Raw genomic sequence first — 19,878 nt, 5'->3', positions numbered from 1 at the left:
TATTTCTGAAATATCTAATACCATATGATAATATAGTAAGAGAACGCTTTTTAAAAATTCGCTTGGTTCCACATTAAAAAGTAATAGATTACTGTCTGTACAGACTGACCCGCAAGAAGTGATTGTTCCGTCGCGTTGCAATAGTCGAAATAAATTAATGTAACGTATTTCATGGAGAACACTTTATAAATTGTGATTGGAAATAGGCGTAAAACCTTTGAAGCTTTTTTTCTGATAAATGGGCTATACATTCAACACTTGAAAGCTTTTATACTTATTTCCAACAATCCTATATATAAAACTTGAGATTACGATATTGTGATTGTTAAAGATTTATGGTCCCTATGTGCGATACCAGCTTATTTTAAATAAAAAGTACCTAATATCACAAAACAATCTTAGAATCTTCATAGCGTTCTGAAATAATTTTGTTCATTATGATGTAAATACTTAATTAAAGTCGGTAATTATGATAACCCGTGTACGTTTAAAACGTAATATTGAGAGCTTCACCACGGTAAGCATTATCCTATTACGAAGTACCTAATATATTATAAGGTAGTATCGACTGTTTACACGTTACGTTATAAATTAGCTTGTAACGTATGTCAAAGAAATTATAAACGCAATGTATAATATGACCTCCTTTTGTAACGTGTATGAAATTATAAACACGGTACTATTTTAAATAACTTTTTCAGTATTTTTATTAATACTGTACTATAGAGGTAGGATCAACTTGGTGGATGACGCATTTTTGAAATTTGTCAGTTTACGTATTATATCTATTATTTATATAATAATCATGTATTTAAGTTATGCAAAAGAGTAATTGAATATACCGAAATTATATTGACAATACATCAAAAGTACAAAAATATGTAATATCATTGTAGCTACTAAAAATTGAACATCTAATTTAGTTCCCTAGGTAATGCTTTAGAATTTGTTGCGATTTTTTAAGACACTATTTAGTTAATATTGATTGATGTTTGAATTTCACGGTAATATATTTTTAATACATAATGCCGCCAAAATAAAAAGCTAACTCGGGCACATTTATTGAGTGCCACAAATATCATTCAAAGAACTGCAAGTGATTTGCGAGTCGCAAATTGTCCATTCCTGGTATAAGTATACGCGGTATAGTACCAAATGTTCAAGTTGATTGCATATACGCTATAAATCTTATTAATTATTTGAAGCTAAAAAAAGGAAGTACATAAGCAAGCGCCTGTACTATACTTTCTCACACGCACATGTAACATTTTTGGGTGAGAAAATACTATCTAAATAAAATCATAATCGTAAACGTAATCAGTATTATTTTACAAGAATATGTAAAATGTGAACAGGCCTCTTCTTATTGCTCGTTTTGGAATTCTGTGGGTGAAGGCGTATGTCCGTCCAACAGTAGTCTTATGGCTTAGATGTTGATTATGTTCATTTCACATAACAGGCTGATGCCGAATGGAATTTATAATGTTACATTTAGTATACACAAAACTAATGAGATACTTTAGAAGTGTAATTAAATATCACACTTATTGGTTGTATATGCATACATTTTATTCCTTGTTTTAACTTTTCTTATTAACTTGTCTTTAAATTATCTATGTCATTCGCCCATTTCCCCCGACATTTTAATACAAAGTGTGTTCGACAATAAACCAAAGCTTATATGATTTCGTACATTCGATCTCTGTGTTGGTTAAAAAAAAAAACAAAAATACATTATAATACAGAGTTATAATACAATGTGAAGTTGATGTTTATTTTGTATGTAAAACAGGGAATTTGTGGCGGCGTGAGTTAAATATATCATGTAGAGATATTACGGTGTCAGTGGACGAAAACGGTTTACTGAAAATATCGTAACGCCGGATATAAGAGCTCGCCAGCATGCATAAATTTTTTAATAATAAATTCCCGGAATTGCGAAGTTGAATCTAGATAAAAGATAGTTATCATAATTGAATTAAAATATTCGGTATTGTGTACCTTTGTTTGTATGTTATACCCTGAAATGTTCTTAGTACGATCAGTGCTGTGAATAGCTTATCCAATACAAAAGTAACTCACTGCTCTTTTAAGTCGCTCAGCGACTCGTAGAAAGGGTTATACTCTGAATTTCTCTATGACATCAAATTAGCAATAAGATAATCCGTAAACGAACTAAAACAAATTGATATAGCCTATAGCGAATTGGCAAGTTGCGGTGGCAGCAAGCAGGCCACATAGCATGCAAAGCTTAGGCGCCGACTGGCTAGCACAGCATAGGATGTCAACTCACACGGCGAACAGAAGAGCTAGTTAAGATCTTTGCAAAAAAAGAAGGTATATATAAAATAATTCTTTGAAAAATGAAATTGTCAATTTCCTCATGCCTCTTTTCAAAAATTTTAAAAAATAAAGATGAGACTATATAAAGAAGTTATAACAAAAGAATATAAATTCTTTTGTATTCTATTCATTCATACCGGAGGCGTCAAGTAGATTTATAAACCCTTGGCCTACTGCGCGAAAGAATACAGATAAAGGCACAGTATATATGAAAAACACTGCTTAATTTTTTTTTGGAAAAATTATTTTACATTTTCATATACAAGATGGGAAACTATTCGCAAAATTAAATTGAAATTATTACAAAACCAAAGTGATTGGCCCCATAGGTAATATTCAGATAGTATCGTAACCATTCTCATTTCGGCACTTACGCGCCTACGTTGTGATAGTAAACCTATTAACATTTTAATTAAAATCTCTTTTACACGTAATGTTTAATTAAAGTCATCGCCATTTTCATGAAATTTAGATCTGCTATGCAAAAGTCATGTGATAAGTTACTTATCATAAAATTTAATTTAGACTAAGTATTTTTTTGGGTAAATAATTTTCTTTTAATAAACAAAGTATAAAGTGCCATTTCCTCACGGAAAGGTTGCGAAAATAATAAATTCTTGTCCGTAAAATGAACTGCACGAAAGTTTGTATACTTTTTGTTCGATTTTTGCTTGTGACGTTCAAAAAGCTTTTTTAGTTATGAATTATATTAGCTTTTTATAAAGATTTATTTAAGTCATAAACATTTAAACTTCCAAACACAAATAGAAAGTAGATAATAAAGTAACATCAGAATATTAGTTATGCAACTTTAAATATCTGATATTCTTAATGACAACACTTGCATCAACTAAGAACTCGACATAAAAGAGAAATCCTCAAGTTTAATATATAATATTTGGTGCGGAGGTCAGAGTTACTGATCAAATATTTTATATTAGTGGCAACAATAAACAAGACATACTGATTATTTAATGTAATACAAAATGACGAATTACAATTAATTTGTACAATGTGAGTTCTTGATTATTTTTGTCGCCAATTTTCCTTTAACAAATTGCGGTGACAAAGCGCGCCTGGCGAATGGCTTACGTTTTACAGGCTAAGTGCAGAAAAGTGTCCGACGTTTCACCCTCGGCCGTGGTCAAAGAACGACCGCAATAGTGCTCTTAGTTGTCGTTTTTCACAGCTTTTCACTTTACTTATTTAAGGCTACTGTTGTTTTACTTGCTTGTTTTACTGTCTATGTTGATCTATATTTCTTGATTTAAGATATTAAAAAGAAACTGATATTTTTATAAATGTCAACAAGTAACAGCAAAATATATATGTAAATATTATATTCGTGCTACTCTTAATAATAATAAAATAATGTAATTTCCGTTTTAGCCCATTCATAATATTTACTTATTACTATAACACATAAGGTTCATATTACTACTACGTCTTGTGCATACAGAATGATTAGCTATAGATGTAAAAGCTGTAAGGGGTTAATGTATAGCTTATATACTGTCAGTTAATATTTGGTACACCCTAACCAAAAAGGTTTAAGAAATAATAATTAACGTAATGTATATTACAAAAACGTTTTCCAAATTTGCATTACGACTTATTAAAATTAATTACTTTTTACTATTTGTCCCTGCAAACTATATAATGCCTTACGTTATTGGCCTGCGAAATTTCAATGGAATAAAAATTACGTACATTTTAGGGAGAAAACTTACAAGGTCATTGGAAATAAATGTAAGTGCCTAATTTTGCTGACCAATGGACTAAAGCCCACCTAAGCACACCTATATCCAATCGGGGTGATTGGTACATAATTACTACGTCTGATATAAATAATTAGCCGTGTATGAACGAAAACTTACAGTTAAAGAATAATGTTATTATGCTAATCGACAGAATAGAGGATGAACAAAACGGCGTGAAGTAGCAAGCTAAGGTCGCGCTATTGTTGAAAAAGGGGTATCGGCGACCCTTACTCTCCTCATGTGTGTCCGCTTGAAAAAGGGTCTGTAAATAATTGTTTTCTGGGCGTAAAAAACATTTTTTAATTTTTCTGTTTTTCACGTTTTCATACCCTTTTCAAATAAATTTATAAAGCGGTCGGGTGGATAGTCGCACAGGTTGTTGGGGTGCTTATTAACTTTACTCGAGAGATTTTACCTTTTTTTATAAATAAAAAATATATTACTATCTCTGCTTTTGACAGTGTTTTTAAAAATTGTTAAAAAAAGGTCTTGGTCGACGGAAATAAAAAATGTATTATAATATTGATATTTAAAAATAGACTTTAATAACCAGTTATTAGAATATCATCAAAAATTATATACCGGGTGATTGGTAATTTGTAATTTGTTGATTTCTTGATGGAGGATATCATATGTATGATATCCTCCATCAAAAAATCAATTATTGAAGACAATAAATAACGCAATGATACGTAAACGCAACGATAAAAGTACAGTATGAAAATGCGTTTTCAAAATAGATTATTTGTTTACTGTTTCTTCATGCAGACTTTGTACTGCCGGAAGTGTTGGCCTGTCGTCTGCCAATATGTTAGGGTAAAATATTTCAAAGTGGTCACTTTATACAGGATGATTGGAAGTAGATGTAAAACTTTTTGTAGGCAAATATGCAATACATTCAACTCTTTACAGCTTTTACATCTATACACAATCTCCGTTTATGTTATTTTCTCTAATATATTCTATAATCTATTTTATAAAAATATTTACACCGTAATACAAACTACAAAAGGAAATACCGCGATGTTGGGAAGGCTATCAGGGGGTTAGACATGAGATATGTGTCTGTGTGGCACAAAATTCTTATACCTTACTACACAAATACATGCATTATTATTATTATACTAGGCTATAGGGATGTATCATGTCAAGGTCTCAAACTTAAATTATAAAGCATACAAGTAATACTGTTTGTTTGTCAATTAAAATTTAGAATGTCTTTAATTTGCGAGAAATATTATAATTGGTTATCCTTGTCTGGCTTAACTTCTTTATTTTTTAGCCTAAATTCTGGTTTTTAAATTTGCTGCCGGGCGTAAAAGCAAAGTAGAATTATTAGCTGACGTGGTAACTGTGATGAGTTACGGGCCCCGTACCCGTAATGATTACGTTTATGATAATGCAGTTATGTAATTTTGCTCAAGGTTGTTGAAGATTTGACGGAAATTTAATAAAGTTAGGAATCCATCAGACAGTGTGCTCACTGTAGTAGAAATTAATATCTGTGTTAGAAATTCTACGTCTGGATTGAATAATAATGCTGCTCTTAATTCTCATATAACGTCGATGTTGGGCAGATTCCGTTTAAAGTTTATTAACGAATATTGTTTATTAATTTCTTTAAATGTTTTATAAAAATCTGATGTATTATCACCATCTCAGCCCTAGAACATTGGACATGGCCTTTCTCATAAATTTCCAATGGGGACGGTAGGAAACGGCATGCTTTCAGTGTTTACCGGCTACTTTAATAAGGCCGTCTGTTCTCCTTGTGGGCGGAAGTCCCAAGCTGCCCTTGCCGGTCAGTCGTCTCCATTTCAGTCTTAAGGCACCGGCAGCCATATGTACGCTATATGGCCTGACCATTGCCAATTCAACTTGCCAATCAACTAGATTTTAACGATTACTTTTGCACGTATCGTCTCATTAATAAAAGGTAACAATGCGCAGACATTTTTCTCATTGAATACACCGAAATTAACCATAATTTGGGAACGAATAAAAATTCTTTGAGACTTAACAATTGACTTAAGTTTAAATAAAAAGTGTAATGGATGTTAAAAGATAGATAGAATTATTATTATTAATCCACATTGTAGGCCGTAGTAGAGGTGCAATTATAGCGTTGTATACGAGTATTCCGAAGTTAACATTGAAAGTAGTCGAGCTATAATGTTGAAGGTTCAACTGTGAAAACATAGTGGTAACTCGTTCAAGGTAACGGGGTATGTATGTAGCCAACAAGCTATAACACGCGATAAAGAAACCTACACATCGTATTACCTTGCTATAAACGCACCTATTGTGCTGCCATGGCCAATAAATACACCGAGGTCACATAAAGAATTTCAATAAAGGAAGTCATAGAAAGAAAATTGTGGCAGAACAAGTACAATAAATCATTTATAAAATTCAAAACTCATATTAAAACTAAATTGACGAAAAAGGGATATTGTTCAGTAAACCAATTTTTAAATGACCAGAATCCTGGGCAATGATGTCGCTTGATTATTTTGGTTTCATTTAGGCTATATCTGATAAAGTGTATGCTTATAAATATGTATTGTCAAACTTTTTTAAAAGATTTGTTGTTGTGGAGTTTTCTTCTGCTTCTTCTCTAAAACTATAACACCTTGTAATGCTGTGTCAAGAATTAAAAAAGTTTACAATCCATAAAGGTTCTGTTAAAAATTTCAATGTTGAATAAGAATTCGAATTATATCTCCGCTAAAAACCGTACCGACTGAAAAATATCCTATCCTTTCCTTTTCGTACGAAATTCGGTTGATCATCTACCAATTTGAATTTTTATCTTTATCTTTTAATTATAATTTGAAGTAAAACTTCAAATCTCCAACATTATTATAAAAACAAAGTGAAAGTGAAAATTAAATTTATTGCAATTTTATTTTTATAAATTACTGGTAAAATCAGAATTGTATGTCATAGAATTTAAAATGTTTTCTACAAACACGTTAAAAACATTTCAGTTTCGCTGCAGAGCTTGCCCAATAGCTAAAATAGATTAGCTGACATGAGGAAGGCAAACATGTTTTGCATTTGTTTTGCGAAATTTCAAAACATCAAACAAATTCAATAAAATAAAATGGCGATGTTATTACAAGATAAATGTTAGGAGATTATTGGGTAAATAGATTTATTTGTAGATAATAGATAATAGACGTTAAATGTAATCCATTAGTGGCCATCCGATATTGTCCATTACAGATATTAATGGAAATGGGATATTTAAAGAGAATTACAATCGTTATTTCCGGTAGTTAAAACACCAATGCGCAGACTAAAGGCAATTATATTAAAAGCATTACAATAATTAAATTTTTACACGTATGTTTACGCTTATTAATACTGATAAAAACAAGAGGACCGTCTACCAGCTTCTGATTCCGCCGTTCAACTGATGTGGTTGAGTATAGCATTTTAAATTCTTGCAGAGAACTCCATTGTAATAGAAAATAATCAGGCGAAAGCTTTGCCAGTCTTGTTAGTCATTGTGAAATAATAACAAAAGAATAATTGCGTTTAGTAATGTTATTGTTTAAAGATCAATAACGACTAAAACTCATGTTATACTTTTTCTGAAGGTAAAGGATTGTAAAATAAATTTAGAAGGAAATAAATAAATAAAGCCAAGAACCCCTAACAAACCAATGAAATATCTAAATTCGAAATTAATTATCATCCACTAAACAGTTTACTCGGTGGTCAATACGGCTTAATATATGTAGTAGTATCCTTTAAGAACACATATTCCATACATCTATTTCACAAAAATGAAAACCGTGGCCTGTCCCATTTACCCGATGTAAATGGTCTGGGTATTGGTGATTTTACAAAAATTTTATAGACTTAATTTTAGGTTAATATTTCTAGGTTAGGGGACAAGTTATAAAACCATCTTATTATAAGCAACTGGATTTGAAACAATAAATTGGTGACAATCATTGACAAAAATTTTACAAAAGATCACTTCACAAATAATTTTGCTACAACTTTGGAAACTTTTCGTAGTTTTCGTCGTTGGTTTTTCCTTCTCGACCGTAATTCTTATAACATAAAGAACAACGACCTTTCTTTTTTACTCCTTCTTTCATATTCGGGACCAGATAATGTTTAGCACTGACCGAGCTAGGTGTAGCAGTCACTGATGTGCGATTGGATCTTTTGAGAATGTCTGTAATAACTTGTTCACAAAACTGTTATTAGTAGTTTCTTTTTTTTTGGCATATGGGTTATACAAGAAATGTGCGTTCGCTAAGCTGGTGCCCCATAAAATTTCAAACATCTATTTCCGATACCATTTGGTGCATCTACGTAAAGCTGACTCATAAGTCGCCATCTGATCGCTCACATCTATTGTTGATTTACCTAGTTTATAATCTTCAATGTATGCAGGTTTTCTTATACTTCCACCTCTTCCGTTCCTTTTGGCGATCGTTTTTAGACCAGATTGTTTTTGAAAAGTATAAGCACATCCCGCTTGTCACGCCATTTCAAAGCTGCAATGCCTTTACTTGATTCCTGAGCTGCTATAAAAAAGAGGAAATCTTTTTTAGTTTCTAGTTCGTAACTTCCTTACGCAAGTATTTTGTGTTTCTTTTTTAAATTTTTACAGTGGAGGAGTATATCACTATCTAAAAATTGTAACTCCTTCAAAACCTCAGTGGGGTCCACATCCGGCTGTCAATGTGGCATAAAAATGGAGTCCTGAAGGGAATCATCACTTGAAAATTCCATTGCAAATCACTTAGCATAAGAGGACGAAAAACAATATTATTATTATGTAGTTTTAAATATTTTCGCATAAAAAATATTTAAAACGGTCACAAAGGGCCTCCCCCGCTGAGGGTGTTAATATCAGTAATTAAAATTATTAACGACATCTTAATGATTATCACTTTCATAAACCAATTTCAAGGCAAGTTAATTACGTTGTTTTATTATAAAATTGGGAGTATTTTGTGACATAAAACAGTAATTTCTTTGAAAGTCAAATACACTCTTGTCATTGTTAAGACCCTTTGGTAATTTTGGTAAAAAAATTACTGTTCGGAAAATCAATCCTTTTCGTCATCTATTTTTTGTATATCTGTAAACTGTCGAATTTGGATATTGTCTCCTAATGTTTCCAACCAATGGAGGTAGGTTAAAACTGTTGATAATAATATTTCGGTTGATATAAATACTGGCCAAACTAAACAATAAAACGCCCGAAGAATGTTATACCAACCATTTGTCAAACTTTAAAACAGTTACTAAGAAATTGACAATTTTTTGTTGATATTTTTATTAATGTCTTATGACAATATTGCACGCTATGTACAAATGTTAAGTGTTACCAACCTTTTGCTATTAATTGAGAAGCACCTATCCTTAAAAATATGTACAGAAAACGGTTGTATGGATAACGATGCACTTACAACTGTCTAGCAAAATGTTTTTTTTATAATGTAATTATTATGGCAAAATTTTTCATTTCTTATATGGTATTTGAAATCAGTAAAATTTTAACACAGAAGAGTAAATTAAAATCAGATATTGAACTCTATTTATCTATGTCGACATAATAGAATTTTATAGAATGACACTTGTAATTTTAAATATGATAACTCACACTTTTCTTTTTAATTTTTTTGTTGTAAATATTATTATCAAGTTATATAAGTTTCAAAAATCTTTCCTTGAAAGAGATTCCTGAAAATACCACTGCTTCTTTCATGCAATAAGCTCAGTTTAACATTTGTCTCCCTAGATCTAGTAATATATACGACTATCTTTTCTATCATAAGGGTAAGCTCACACGTAACATGTTTTATTCATAGTCTGGTAGACGGTTCTCTTTACCTCCTTCGTTAAGCTCTCGTATTCTGAATAGCTTTAATTACTTTGGAAATAGGGTTTTTATGTACGAGTTCACACGGTTTATCTTGATTTTATTAAATTTTACGTTGAATTAGGGCTTTGATTAACCGTTGCTGGATTCCAAATTGCATATTAAAGGTCTATATGACTGCTATATATTTTACTTTAACACATACAAAACCACATGATTTTTCATTTTATATTTGTTTCTGTTATATTTGTTTGCATTTCTGTTACACTGGCTTAAATTATGTGAAAATGTAACTATCACTTAAAACGAACTAATTGTATATATTTGGCGTAGAATTTAAAAAAATATGTAATAACAATTAGCTTTTGTTTTAGAATGGTAAATGAATTAACATCATCTACTGGTATCTAAAGGTATCTTGATTATGCTTTTAATTCTTAATTTTAAATTCCAAGAGTGTATTCAGTGATTTCTATTTTGCATATTGTTGAACAATTTATTCGTTATAAATAGGTTCATTTTGAATTATTCTTTAGTAAGATATTTGTTAATTGCGATAATTTCATTAAATTATGACTAATATACGAAGGTACGAAATAAAATAGACTTCAATATTAAGCCTAAAAGGCAAAACTTCAATACGTTTAATCAAATTTGGTTCGAAAGCTACGCGCTATAGTCGAGTGCCACCAATACACGGCGGTCATTCCCAACTGAATATACTGTAGAGCAGCAGTTTTACTCCAAGTGAGCAATTAATTTGCAAGAGCTTGCTGCCTTTGAAGCACTCCTTGCCGGAAAGGAAAACGGTTACTAGTTTCAGAACCGTTGCGTACATGTGCTACTGGGCATATTATGTATAAACTCTCAGTGAAATTTTAATGAGTTAGATGGTGCCCTTTCCAACTATTTCACTTAATTATCTTGGAGACTGTTCTGTTTAAAAGAATAAAGACATAGTTTTGAGAATCATGTTTATGGTCCGTAATAATGCATGGTACTAATTTTTATACGGAGGCTAACCTGAAAATATCGGTATTAAGAAGTATATTATCATTAGCTTTGTAATCGAACCGTCGGAAAATAAGACTTCTTATGAAGAGGGAGTAACACTTGGATTACTTAAGTAGTATTTATTCTTGAAATTTTAAGTGACTTAGATAGTCTTTACCTTCACGACATTGAAGGCGAATAATGAAAACGTTTAACCTTAACATCTTTTTAATAAATACATTATAAATCCTACTGAAGCCAAGCATTTGAGTCAAGCAGTTACATTTCATATTACACGAAATTGATAAGCTGCCGAGCTTTTCCCTCATTCCCCAGGGAGGACGTTCCAAGGAGAGATTACAACCCCTGAGAGGACCTTGATTTGAACTACTCACTACGCGTAAATCTGTTAGACTGTTCATAAATATTTCAATTACGTTCTTCAATTGAATAAAACCCTATCCTCGAATCATTTATGTTGAAGAAGAAAAATGAATTTGCTTCGTACCTATGCTTAGTACTATATTCAATGCAGGAAGCTAAGCATGAAATATTCAAAGAACATGCTCGGCTTCATTTCCTATATTATGCATACGAATACATGAATAACGAACAATGCATACCGTTGAAGTCAAAGAAATATTTATCCATTGAAAAAAGTCATGTTCTAAGCATGTTCAATAAAAGTTAGTATATAGCGGTTTTTGAATTGACCGCTAGCTCCAAAAACTTTACAAAAACGGCGAAATGTTCGTACCGTCAAGAATTGTTTGTTCTTGGTGAAATAAAAGTTTAAGAATTAATTTAAAGTTAATTGTTGTTTGTAGAAAGTTCCGTAGGTCTTTTTCTAGTATTTAATGAAATAAACAATTAAGATAATATTCAGCATGATCAACTTTCTAAAGTTGACATCAATATTTTAGTAAGAATTTCGGTTTCTATTGTCATTACGGCACAATCGAAGATATTTAGCTATTTTTTGAAAGATATTTTTAAAAGATATTTAGCTAATTCTTAATTCTCTAGGGGTCGATATATACTACATACATGAACGTAAATTCATAATTTCTGATGGCGTTATATCACACTGCTCAATTCAAACCATAACCTATTGCGGTATTATTTGAAAAGGGTATCAAAACCTTGTTTGTCTATATTAGATTAACAGACTCTATTTAGTTTCAGTTATTTATTGCAAATACGAAGATTTCTATGGTTTGTTATCGTAGAAAAATGCGCGGTGAGTAAACCAGCACTAGACGTCACAAAGCGCGCAGAAAAGAAGGCCGCTGGGATTCTAATGTTCTGGAGCGGTGTCTAGTGTAGGCCTTCGGAAGACGTTGGACGCAGGCCGCTTTCAATCGGTCCAATTGAAAGTCTCTGGGGCATATATGCGGCAGTGGACGTCTTACAGTTTAAATGATGATGATGTTGTTACTATAATTTAAATATTTTAATAGTTTAGTGCTGGTAAATCATAAATTGTTGTAATCATTAATTGTCTTAAAACACTGCTAAGACAATTAAAGAGATAAACACCTAAATATATGCCTTATCTACTCTAATAACTAATTAACTCTAAATATCTTGAATATAAATACATTTTATATTAAAAAATTTAATGCTGCTTCGTTTACACAAATATTGCGATAAAGTAACTATTAACCTGACCACGTAACATCCTAACCACGTGAGGAACATAAATCTACTTTCGTGAGTGACCTCGTTTGTTTTATGATCATGGTAGTTTCACCTTCACGCGCCATTAGGATATTTTATTATGAAATTAGATATATCTCGTAGTAATAAATTATATTAAAGAAAATTAATTTAGCTAATTAAACATTATTTTTTTAGTATTAAACAGCAGTAAAAACATTTCATTAATTTAATATAAGATTATCCTCAATATTTATAAAGACAACACAAAACAATATTCTTTGAAAGATGAAAATGGTATGAAAGCATTCGATTGAAAAATTAACTTCTTATTTAGTGTTAATTCTTTTTAGAATAATCTTCCACATCTTTTACATTGTCTGTAAAATTTTTAGAAATTTTGATATTAATGTCCATGTTTTTAGTTTCGTAATTTGTTTTATGTAGATTGATAACAATCGTGATATAAATATGTCGGTCGTATTTACGATTAAAATATCGTTTCTAGGAAATTCTATAATTATGTCGAGATCATAACCCGACAAGCGTTGTGTAGAACGTCCATTCACAAGGTGGACAACAGATGTTTTGATTAAAGTCGTCTGAAGACTCTGGATGACAGCCGCTTCCAACCGGTCCTATCGGAAATCTATGGGTTTAACGAATCTATGATATATCTGATATGAGATTACTTCATTCCTGATTCAATTTCGTCGAAATATCCCGAGCTAAGTGCCTAATATTATATTGGCGAACAATCTTGTTCATGTCTTAATTGTTATCGATGAACATAGCTTACTTATACAAGTAATAAGAAGACGTAAGAAGAACAAGTAAGAAATGATGTGTCAAGGAAAGTGGTTATGTTCAAACACGTATATTTGTTTAAACAAAAAAAAAACTTGGTGCAGAAGTTAATTATCGAAAGATAGTACTGTTATTTACCACATCGTACTAGCGGGTGCTATCATAAAGTGGATTTAAACCTTGGCTACAACGGGCGTTAATTCCGAGCATCCACTTTAAACAAAAAGGTCAAAATCGGAAATTTTATTTGGCCAAATGAGATAAGATATTTCATTTATTTGGACCGTGACGGAGGCTTTGAGGTGTGATATCTTTCAATCCCAGCGTCCTTTTTCGTAGGCTCCATTTATACGGATTTTTTTTTCAAAACCTTTTACGTGTATTTCTAACTGTTCGATAGTTTTTTTTTAAATTATGGATTTAATTTAAACGTGCAAGATCGCGTTATTCTAACAGATTAGAAACTACTTTTTTTTAGACAGTAGTTTATCTAATAGCGATATCTTCCTCTAGAGAAATAGAATAAAACTGTAATGTTTTTACTCTTTACGTGCAGATTATGAAAAACACGCTAATTGTGATTTATGATCCACTTACCATTTACATTGACTACTTGTATACTTTACAAAAATAAAACAAAAAAAGCCAGAAGAGCTCAAGAAAATAGAATCAGATTGAACTCTTTTGTAATGGCGTCCTGTAACTTATAGCTAAAAGAAGTTTCAAGCCCGCCCCGATCCGGATAGAGGTCGCAACAAACTCTGATGGGTTTTTTTTTAATTGGCTACATTGTCCTTAAGGACACAGTAGCAGGGAATTTATTCATAAACTTTATAATCACTTGAAAATCCTACACACTGTAAATCGATAATTAACAGACCTTTGAGTGTATTACGCGCATAAGAGTGACATTTTTATGAAGCATAGAAAAAGATTTCTCGATACTGTGCCCCGAGTAAATAATATGATATTAATATTTTTATTAAAGAATTTGCATGCGAAATTTAAACAAAATAACTTACATTTCTGGCCAACAACTTTAAGCCGTCGTGGTCCTTTGTGCATTAAAGCCGCAAGCATTTGACAGATAATCCAGTGTCTCCGTTTCTGACCTACAGTTATCTCTGCGGGCCATTCGCATTTTCGGATTCTAATACTAATGCTCCGCAGAAATATAAACATGGTTATAGAATAATTTATAGCATTTAAGTACTGTTTTAACAAATGATGTAAGTGATAGTGAAAGTGAACAATCTAATTTAGTTAACAGTGAATATTGTAATCGGAACTTTAATTTTATATGTCATTCTTATTTTAATTTCACACGTAATTTAAAAATATATTGTAATTCAAAATTCTCGAATTCTAAAATTATTAGATAATTTCGACCTTAAGGAGGAAAGAGTTATAAAACCTGCAGACGGCTTATTGTAGAATAATGAGCAGCTATGCAAAAAAATATTCTTTGCCGAATAAGCAGTCTGGAAAACTATGCCAAAAATCCGATGTCCTTTCTAAGAAACACACCTAAGGAACGTGAGGGACATCGGATGGTCATAGCCTCAGTTCCAGGTTAAGTTTCAGGGAAATCGCTGCTCACCAGAGTTCTTGCTCAGAAACTCGCAGAGTCCCTAAATCGACTCTTAGATAAGAATATACAAAAATAAACAATAAAATAATAAATGTATTCTTGTATAACTTTCTAAAGGACATTTTAGATTTATGAAACTTGACTAAATAATAAAATATATTTGTATTTTATTGTTGTTTATAAAAACACTCAATTAACATATTTTTTTATTTGACTGCGACATTGGAAAAAATATATAAGAAACACTTGAGAAATAACAAAATCTGTCGGAAAGCATGTTTATGATAATCTTATCATAAACATGGTTTCCGACATATATCCGAGACTTGTAACCTCATGTTATATAGATATATATTGTATAACATGAGGTTTCAAGTCTCTTTGCCTTAGCGTAGAGACTTAAAAATTGGTAGAGATATTTTGTTATGTTGAGTTTTGTTAAGAATATTGTTTTTTTTCGAATTCTATGAAACTGAGTAGTTGTTCATTTAAAAAAATACTTATTTTCGTTAATTATAAAACTTGACCAAAATATTTTGTTTGTATGTTAAAAATTACCAAGAATGAATTTTATAAAACTTCATCCACAACAGACAGCTAGTTAAATATAAAAGTGATATCATTCACAGGTCATTATATCAAAAAAAAAAAATTCACGTTTGTGATATATGTTTAAAGAGTAACAGTTTTTCGCCCACATCCGCGTCAAGAAATCCGCCCGCACATCGGCACGGTAACGGAATCGTCTCGTGGGTGCAGTAAGAACTCGCTGTGGAGTTGTAGAAATTGAATAATACAATAGTATTAGAAGTTTGTGACTCGACTAGTTCGTAAATTATGTGATCGATGAACTTTTTTTAAAACATTTACTAACGGTTAACCGTAGTGGTAGATGTGGTGTTGTGTATTAATGTCTTCAAAAATAATTATGTATATCAGAATAATAGAATCAGTATTGTTTTTTGAAAGTATGCGATATCATAACAATAAACTTCTAATACAACGGATTCTGAAAATCTTATATTCAACTGATAGCGTAGCAACGTCGTGAGAGGTTGGAATACTCTAGAGAATCAAGACACAACTACTTGTTTGTGCAGTCGGTGTATAGTTATTTAGACCCGGCGACAAACCTTCCAACATTCGTTCACTCTCAAATACATCTTACCAGGTGTTTACAAAATATTTGTTCCCTACAATAATCAATTCGCAACATACATGTGTTTTTACAATGCGGTCCTGCTGACATACAACCCGATTGGTACGGTGTAAAAGCTTTAAAGGAGTAAATGTATTGCACATTTATCAGCAAATAGCTTCAAAGTTTTTATACCTATTGACAATAAATCTATAAAGTTTAAAAAATCTCTGAAGCTCTGTGGGAATGCGGCAGGCCAATAACTTCTGACATTACAGTCTACAGCTACATATAGGAAACAATTAATTTTAATATGTGGTTATTCGTTTATTGATAACTATTCTCTTGCTATTGTAATATTATTATTTGTCCATTTATTATTTTTGAAACCATCGATTTATGGACAGGTTGTACAATAGATTGATTGACAGAAAATGAATCATACATTACCCCTTTAAAGCTTTCATACCTGTATCCAATCGACCTGTATAAAATATAAAACATGTTTGCTAAATGCAACCAGCCTCATTCTCCATTTTCACATACATTAACTTATTTCGCCAAGGAAAAAGTTTCAATTGAGTGCGCCTACGTAAAGAGAAAAATTGTCAAAGTTTTCCTTTTGATAATATTGAGGTGACTCGACAATCTGTTTTCTACGATAATAATGTTCGAATAAAGTCCCGGAGAGAACCTTTTTACATATCATTTGTTGGCTTTATAAAGACTCCGTTAACTTTTGATATGAACGTTAAGGTTATCGTAACAACGCGCCTTTTAGTGGTTATACATTTATTTGGATATAATGTTTATTAGCTTTATATGATTTCAACGGTTTGCCTATTTAAACACAAAACTCACTTTAGGATCAAACCCTTCGGACATCAAACTGCGCAATTAGATTAACCTTTTACTACATTTGATAGCCATTGCTACAGAGATATTTATCTTTATTTTTCTACTTCTTGGAGACCACCGATTATTCTCTATTCATCGCTTAGGTATACAGTGTGATTGACTAAAGGTATAAAAGCTTTAAAAGAAGTCAACGATAATTAACGTGTCGTATACCCTATTCAATGGTTTCAGAAATAATGAATAACATTACGATTTTCAAAATTTGTATTACTATCTTCATATATATAATATATATATATAAATATGTATATATACTTACACATATTTACATATATGTATACAATAGACACAAGTTGCCAATGTAAATGATTCTATGTATCCGCGCATCTTTCTACGAGAACTAATCATGGAAATTCGTATTTTTAATAAATAAACTAAACAGTCTGCTAACCTAATCATTTTGTATGGTACAGAAGACAAAAAATGTTTTGATACCTCTTTTAAAGAATATCGCAATGAATCTTAGTTTAAAGTGAATAGTATAATGATTTTAACATTATGAAATGACGTTCATGCATATAAAATAGTATAAAAAATTATATTTATCAAGATGTGCTGTTGAAAACAAAAACCACTATTTTTTTCTATATCGACCCCACGAAAATTAAAATTGGCTAAATATCTTAGATTGTGCCATTTCCTATAATGGCAACAGAAACTGAAATTCTAACTAAAATATTGAAGTCAACTTTAGCATATCATAGTCACAGCTTCATTAGGAGTTGAAGTAGACTTGCTATATTTTTCAATAAATGCTATGTTCGACTTTTATTAAAGCCTACTGTTACGGTTGAATAAATTCATGCCTCTTGCAGCATAAATTTTCATTTGAACTCATTAATAACTGTTGCGAGCTTTTGAGCGTATTTAATAAAATTAAATAAATTTTAGTATAATTTGCTACATTTTGTTCATGATGTCGGGGTAAAGTGGCTAATTTATTTTGTCGTACTAAGAAATTTTGTTATTTTCTCTTTTCGTATTTTATAATAAAAACCTGATTACAGTGTGTATTTATGGTCAGTCACCTATATGCCCCGTAATCTTTGTAGCTTTAAGTTGTGCGATACTATAGGGAAGCACAATCCGATTTTAGTTTCCATCAAATATCACAAAATTTATACGACGTCGTATTTATTTTAAAGAGAACGCTCACCAGTATAAACTTGTTGATTACAACTCACTTTTGATTCAATAAAACTTCAAACCATCTTCTTTTATTCGACCAACAGGGTAACAAGAGTCAACTCGTAAAGTAACAACTGTTTGTATGGCGGTGCATTGTTATTTATATCCACCAACAACTAACAAGTTAAATCAAGTTTTTTTATTTTATTTTATACCCCTGTACATCTACCCAACATTAGTCAATTTACTATATTTTTTTTTCTTCTTAAAACAAAAATTTTTGCATAGTTAATTTAGGACAATTTCTAACACAAATTAGGCATTTTCTGGTTTTCACATGCCGGACTTAAGTAATCACTGTAAATGATCCTATGTGAATAAATTACTTTCCCAATACTATTTTTAATAACTACTTCGAATAATATCTTCTCTAACAACATCTTTCGCGTGATTTGTAATGTTCGCTAACACATTGCCGTTGAGGCCGAAATGTTCTTGACCTTGAGCTGATAGAAGCGGTGTGGGTTCATCTCACGCAAGGTGGACCGAACTCATAGTTAAGATTGTGTCAATCCTTAGGGGGCGGCCTATATCTTATAGTACGATGAACAAATTGTAAGAATCAAAGTATAAGCGAGTGAATCTTTGTCAACAGTTGGGGGAAGGGGTGGAGCTGACGCTAGGCGAATTGCGCGCCATGGCGCTCCGTCAGCAGCAGCAGATAGACACCCAGCACCAGTTGCTCTGTGCTAAAGAGCAGCGACTGCGGTATCTCAAGCAACAAGAGGCTCGGCAACACCAGGTACGTTATACACTACAGCAATTAGGCGAGCAAGACATTTACAGAGATATAAATGTTTATACATACAAAGTTTTCTAACAAAAAATTACATTCACAAGTCAAAGTAAAATAAACATTTTGAATAAAAACATTCAACTTTAACATAAATATCTAAAGTTTGGCTATAACGTCATTGCACGCAATAATGTTATGACCATGGATGGATCAGGTATCTATAACGACAACGCATACTGGATAGTCAGTTTTGTTAATCATTTTTAGTTTTAAATCTGTAAAGGGTTCTGTTTGCCAAATATAAACTTTATCTTTCACTATTACAGCGATAATACGTATACTGCTAGACATAGATCTTCGCGATAAGGACCGGTTCGAAGCGTTGCTGTCTGTTCTGCGCTCTGTGGCTTGCCCACTGTCACTTCAACTTTGCTAATCTACTGGACTGTCTGTTTCTTTATACCTGAAGAAATCTTTTAAAGAAATCCTGACTGTACGTCTATATCAAGCTATTTCGACAAAAAAATACAGTGTAATCGCATGTATCCCTGGCCAATTAACAGAGGAATTTCGTGAAATTATGCGATCGTGAAATTTGGGTTGCAGTAAATCTATTGTTTCGGTGGCTTTGCGACATGTGGCATTGTGTTGTTAAAGTCACGTGCTAGTGACATCCTTATCTGTTGGAAATACAGTCCTTTTTGACAACCCTATATTTCGGTTGCATTTTGATGAGCTTGTACAAGCTAGTCGTAATGGAATCGGAATTAGCCGATTGCAAATATTGTGAGTTTTATTCACTGAAAAAAAAAAAAGGTTACTGACCGCTATAGTTCTGTAAATAAGCGAATCAGTTTTTTATTGTCCGAGCCCAATGTAAAGGTAGCTGGT

General features: G+C 31.8%; 1 protein-coding gene across 5 annotated transcripts in view; it reads left to right on the top strand.

Annotated features, from left to right (window-relative positions):
- Nucleotides 1–19,878, top strand: part of ASPP (Ankyrin-repeat, SH3-domain, and Proline-rich-region containing Protein) — a 278,253-nt gene that overhangs the window by 209,036 nt on the left and 49,339 nt on the right. For all 5 annotated transcript variants that reach the window (XM_068772350.1, XM_068772358.1, XM_068772365.1 and 2 more), the window contains one exon: nt 18,847–18,993. In XM_068772350.1, the coding sequence (XP_068628451.1) occupies nt 18,847–18,993 (147 nt within the window). The remainder of the gene's footprint in view (nt 1–18,846; nt 18,994–19,878) is intronic.

Source organism: Battus philenor, unplaced genomic scaffold, assembly GCF_028537555.1.
Source record: "Battus philenor isolate CCGP_79_NKW_IND1 unplaced genomic scaffold, ilBatPhil1.0.hap1 SCAF_11, whole genome shotgun sequence".
NCBI lineage: Eukaryota > Metazoa > Arthropoda > Insecta > Lepidoptera > Papilionidae > Battus > Battus philenor.
Note: the sequence above shows the minus strand (reverse complement) of the source record. Positions and strands in the feature narration are given on the sequence as shown.